The 5,135-nt window shown below is 48.3% G+C and overlaps 1 protein-coding gene across 1 annotated transcript in view; it reads left to right on the forward strand.

Moving 5' to 3' along the window:
• Window positions 1–1,503: 1,503 nt before the first annotated feature.
• GIP (gastric inhibitory polypeptide) overlaps window positions 1,504–5,135 on the forward strand; it is a gene marked incomplete at both ends in the record, with an annotated part of 4,196 nt that continues 564 nt past the window's right edge. Inside the window, 4 exon segments of the mRNA XM_081271960.1 lie at window positions 1,504–1,589; window positions 3,553–3,595; window positions 3,597–3,700; window positions 4,759–4,848. Of these exon segments, the coding sequence (XP_081128086.1) occupies window positions 1,504–1,589; window positions 3,553–3,595; window positions 3,597–3,700; window positions 4,759–4,848 (323 nt within the window).

Here is a 5,135-nt window from a genome sequence, read left to right on the forward strand (position 1 = left end):
GTCTCAGAATAAAATATAAAACTGGCTGGGGATGTGGCCCAGTGGTTAAGTCCCTCTAGGTTCATCCTGCCTCTAAGTAGTAGACAGCTTGATTGTAAATTCTGTTTGTGCAGCCATCAATGGGAAACCTCAATGACATTCTCCAGTCCCTTCCCCAGCCTGCTTGGATACCCCCTAGAAAGTATGATGAGGGCATTACCACAATGCCAAGCCTTGGCCCTCTATTCAAAGCAGGGTTCCAATGACTGTGGCCTCTTCTTTTCTCCCAGAAGTAGCCTATTACTTTGCGGAAGTGCCCCTGCTTCAACAGGCAGTGCCACCATACCCCAAGTCAGCCCTCACCAAGCTAACCCTCCAATGGAGCTACCTATACAGGAAGGAGGCAGAGAAGAATAGTGTACCCAGAAGGAGGAGGGAGAAGAGAAAAGAGGGTATTTAGGGTACCCTGCCCCTGGGGCAGCCCCAGATAGCAGCTGGAGATATCCAAATGTTAATCACCAATTAGTGCAGTCCAGGTAGAAGGGCAATGTCATTATGTGTAAAATGGATTTAATGTGGCAGGAGCTGTGGGCTTAATTTCTTGAGATAAGATGCTTTTAGGCTAATCAGCAGGTCTCTGATGCCTGGATATAAAGGAGCTAGGACAGACTTTCTTGAGGCAGGCTCCAACTGGCCAGCAGGTAGGAGGAAGGGATCTCATCCTGCCCTTCTTCTGGAAGAGCCAGAAAGGAAGTCAGGTAAGAGAGAGGCTGGAATGGGGATGGAAGAGATGACCTGAGAGGAGGTGGATTCTGGCTACTTGAGATGCGGGGCTCCCGGGCGTCTCACTCTCCTCCTCTGAGAAATAGGAAGGCAGCTCCTATGGTTTCTAAGGAGGGTAAGCTCTTGCAGTCCATACCTCTCCAGATCTAGCTTTGGTTTTCAGGCCATGGGAGAGTGTGACAAGTTCCTCATTGTTCATTCTCTCAACTGAAGAACCACCATAAAATGAATCAAACCCCTACAAGAAGGAGACAGGTCAGATTGACTTTAGGATGAGATTTTCTGAGTCACAATAGTTAAGCCTGAGAAGGGAGATGGTACTGTGCATGGTTTTCATTTAGGGCAAGGGGGCCACAATGATTTGGGTGGCAGTTAATTAGAACTCAAGAACTCTGGCTCCCATGAACTTGGGAGGTTCTAAGCAGAGAAACTTGTCTAACCCCACGCCTGTGATGTCTGGCCCCTGGAGCCAGGGAAGAGAGGTATCCAGGCACACAGGCCTTCACTGCTTTACCCTCCCAAGGTCTCTCTACCATTGCTCTTCTCCACCCCTTTCAGAGTCCACTTAAGACTGAGCATATTCATCTCTTGGTCAGGCCCCAAGGACCCTCCTTGTCACTACCTCTAATCCCCAGCAACTCCCAGCACCTGCCCAGGCCCTGGCATTGCATGGCCTCCTGGCTGTACCCTCATTCTGTTGTCCTGGCCCTTTTCTTTCTCAGAGTGGAAACCCCTTGGAAGATGATGGCCATGAAGACCTGCTCTCTGCTCTTGGTGCTCTTGTTCCTGGCAGTGGGGCTGGGAGAGAAGGAAGAGGTTTTCTCCAGGTAGGAAGGCAGAAGCCTGAGGGATAACCATGTTTAGGACTTGGTTCAAGGGGAAGGTGAGAAAGGGAGGAACCCCAAACTAAGAGGAAAGAAGTTAGGAGAAGGGCTGGGGATGTGGCTCAAGCGGTAGCGCGCTCGCCTGGCATGCGTGCGGCCCGGGTTCGATCCTCAGCACCACATACCAACAAAGATGTTGTGTCCGCCGAGAACTAAAAAATAAACATTAAAAAAAAAATTCTCTCTCTCTCTCTCTCTCCTCTCTCACTCTCTCTTTAAAAAAAAAAAAAAAAAAAAAAAAAAAAAGAAGTTAGGAGAAAAGTCTGCCAGAGACCCGGGTGCAGAATGAGAATGGAACCAGAGATTAATGAGTTACAGCTGCAGTGGGAAAGCCCAGTTAGATGGTTAGATTTCTGGAATTATTTCTCAATGTCTGAGTTCTCAAGAAGATGGCATCATCTCCTGTTTTTTTTTTTTTTTTTCTTTTTGGTACCAGGGAATAAACCCTGAGATGATTGATTACTGAGCCACCGTCCCCAGTCCTTTTTATTTTTGAGACAGGTCTCACTGAGTTGCTTAGGACCTCACTAAGTTGCTGAGGCTGACCGTGAACTGCAATCCTCCTGCCTCAGCCTCCAGAGTTGCTGGGATGACAGGCATGCACCACCTCACCCAGCCATCTTCTTCCTTTCCGATAAAAGCTTCAGCCACTCATTGATGTATGCCTTCACTCAGCTCTTACAGAGAGCCTCCAGTGCTCAGGCACAGGGGATATGTGAACAGGGACCTACCACTGCCTCCTGTCTTCCAGAAGACAGAAAAGAAGCTCTTAGGTCTATTGCAGATTGTACTGAAGAACTGGGAGAAGAGCCAACAATATGGTGAATATAGCAGGAGGCTCTGGTGGTGCTTTCAAGGACTAAGAGAGATTATTCTAAGTAGGGTTGGATTCTTTTCAGATGCAAGGACACACCAAGAGTCCCTGTAAATTTGGCAAATGTAAAGTTGTCAATGTGAGGGAAGCTGTCAGAAACACATATAAGGAGAATGGCATCATGTGGATGTTAAGACAATAGACCAGGGCTCAGGTTGCCTGTGGTGAGTCCTGGATCTCCCACCTTGGTTTCTTCACTCACACAATGCGGGTAGGGGTGGGGGTGTAGCCCAGTAGTAGAGCACTTGCCTACCATGTGCAAGACCCTGGGTTCCATTCCCATTACTGAATGAATAAAAAAAAGGGGGGGCAGGAAGGGGGGGATATTTCCTAGAAATGTTGTAAGGGTTAGATGATGTTATGTGCTAAAGTGCTTATAGAGAACCTGAGTCATAGTAAGTGATCTTCTGTGAGTTGTTGTTGTTGTTATTATTATTATTTTTATAAAATGTGAGCAAAAGACCTGAATCAGACAGGGTCAGGGCAAGAGAAAGAAATCAGGGAACTGAGCTGGGGGGTAGTGCTGCCTGTAATACCAAGAACTCTGGAGGCTGAGGTGGGAGGATGCAAGTTTGAGGCCAGCCTCAGCAATTTAGCAAGATGCTGTTTCCAAATGAAAAAGAAAAAGAGTCAGAGATGTAGCTCAATGGTAGAGTGAACTCTTTGGTTCAATCACCAGTACCAAAAAAAAAAAAAAAAAAAAAAGAAAGAAAAACATGTGATTCAGTCCTTTGCCCAGAATCTAAACACACACACACACACACACACACACACACACACAATGTAGGAAGAAGGTCCTTGAACTGGGCAAAAAGCCCCAGGGAGCCAAGGACTTTATCTTCAGTTGTCAATGAATGAATTGACAACAGGGTGTCTCCATTAAAAACTGGCTCCCAAGAAGAAATGGGGCTGGCTTGTTTTCATGTCTGCCTTCTGTTAGAAGCAATCCAATCCTTCACCTCTAAATTATGACCTCTGGTCCCTGCCCCTTCCCTCGAGTCGCGTCCTGGCTTTCCATCTCTCCTCCCTCAGATCCCATGCGAAGGTTCCTGGCTCCCGACCTCTAGGACCAAGGGTATGCAGAGGGAACTTTCATCAGTGACTACAGCATTGCCATGGACAAGATCCACCAGCAAGACTTTGTGAACTGGCTGCTGGCCCAGAAGGGGAAGAAGAACAAGTGAGTCATTTTGTACACCCACTCCTCTTCTGCCTTCCCCGGGCCCTTCTGTGTTCAGATCAGGTCCACCATATGTAGTCAATGGCAGGAGGTCACAAATCCAGTGGCACCTTTCACTAGATAAGGGTGGGGAGTTGGAAATGGAGATTCCGACTCTGGCAGCAGTCCAGTCTAGGGGCTGATAAGAGCCAGGGCCGGTCACCACCCTTTACTCCTATCCTCCTCCTCCTCCTCCTCCTCCTCCTCCTCCTCCCCTCCTCCCTCCTCCTCCTCCTCCTCCTCCTCCCTCCTCCTCCTCCTCTCCTCCTCCTCCTTCTTTTTCTTCGTCCAACCTTTACTATTACTTCCTGTTCTTTCTCTTTCTCCCTCTTCTTTTTCCAATCCTTGTCTTCTTCCTTCTCCTCCTCTTCTTCTTTTCCTCTGCCTCCTCCTTTTTCTTCTTCCTCCTCCTCTTCCTTTCTTCTTTTTCCTTCTTTCTGCCTCCTTTTCCTCCTCTCTCCTCCTCCTCCTCCTCCTCCCTCCTCCTCCTCCTCCTCCCCTCTTCCACCTCTTCCTCCTTCTCCTCCTTTTTTTTTCTTTCTCCTCTGCCTCCTCCTCTGTCTTCTTCCTTTTTGTTAGAAGGATAATTTGTGGCATTGATTAATATAGCAAGGTGGCTACCCCATAGGCAGAGTTCCAACCCTTTACTTCCAAGAGGAGGAACTGGGGAAATATGTGGAAGCTCAGAGAGAATCCCCAGGGGGCCAGGGATGCAGACAGGAGGCTGAACTGCTGCCAATGACTGTTTGGTGTGACCACTTCAGACTTTGGAAATAAGCCGCCCTGTACTTTCTTACTACAACAAATCTCTTTCCATGCTCTTGCTGTTTGGTCAGCCTGGTAAATTTTGAAGAGGTGCCACTAGTGGAAGCAACTAAACATGAATGGTGGGGAGGCTGAGCGGAGAAAGAGGTATCCTTGCTCCCAGGACTAAGGTGCCAAAAGATTCAAGTGTCCTTGGGTGGGGAGCATCTGCAGTCTCCCCTAGCCTACCCACTCCCTAATCTTCTGCTTACTAGCTGGAAACACAACATCACCCAGAGGGAGGCCCAGGCCCTGGAACTGGCTGGGCAATCTCAAGGGAATAAGGAGGCACCAGAGCAGCAGAGGTGAGTCTCCATGTGGAAAGGGAGGAAATAGAACCTCCAGGGCCACCCCACCTCACTTTTATCTCTTCCACACTCCAGAGCATAAGCATTCTCTTCCTCCCAGAGTTCAAAGAGGAATCTCCATCCAGGCACAGAGTTACACACATATAATTCCAGTGATTCAGGAGGCTGAGGCAGGAGGATGCAGCTGGAGGCCACCCTGGGAAATTAAGTGAGACCCTGTCTCAAAATAAAAAATAAAAAGGGTGGACATGGGTTATAACTTAGTGGCAAAGTACTTGCCTAGC

The sequence above is a fragment of the Spermophilus citellus genome (genome assembly GCF_964194105.1).
Source record: "Spermophilus citellus genome assembly, chromosome: 17".
NCBI lineage: Eukaryota > Metazoa > Chordata > Mammalia > Rodentia > Sciuridae > Spermophilus > Spermophilus citellus.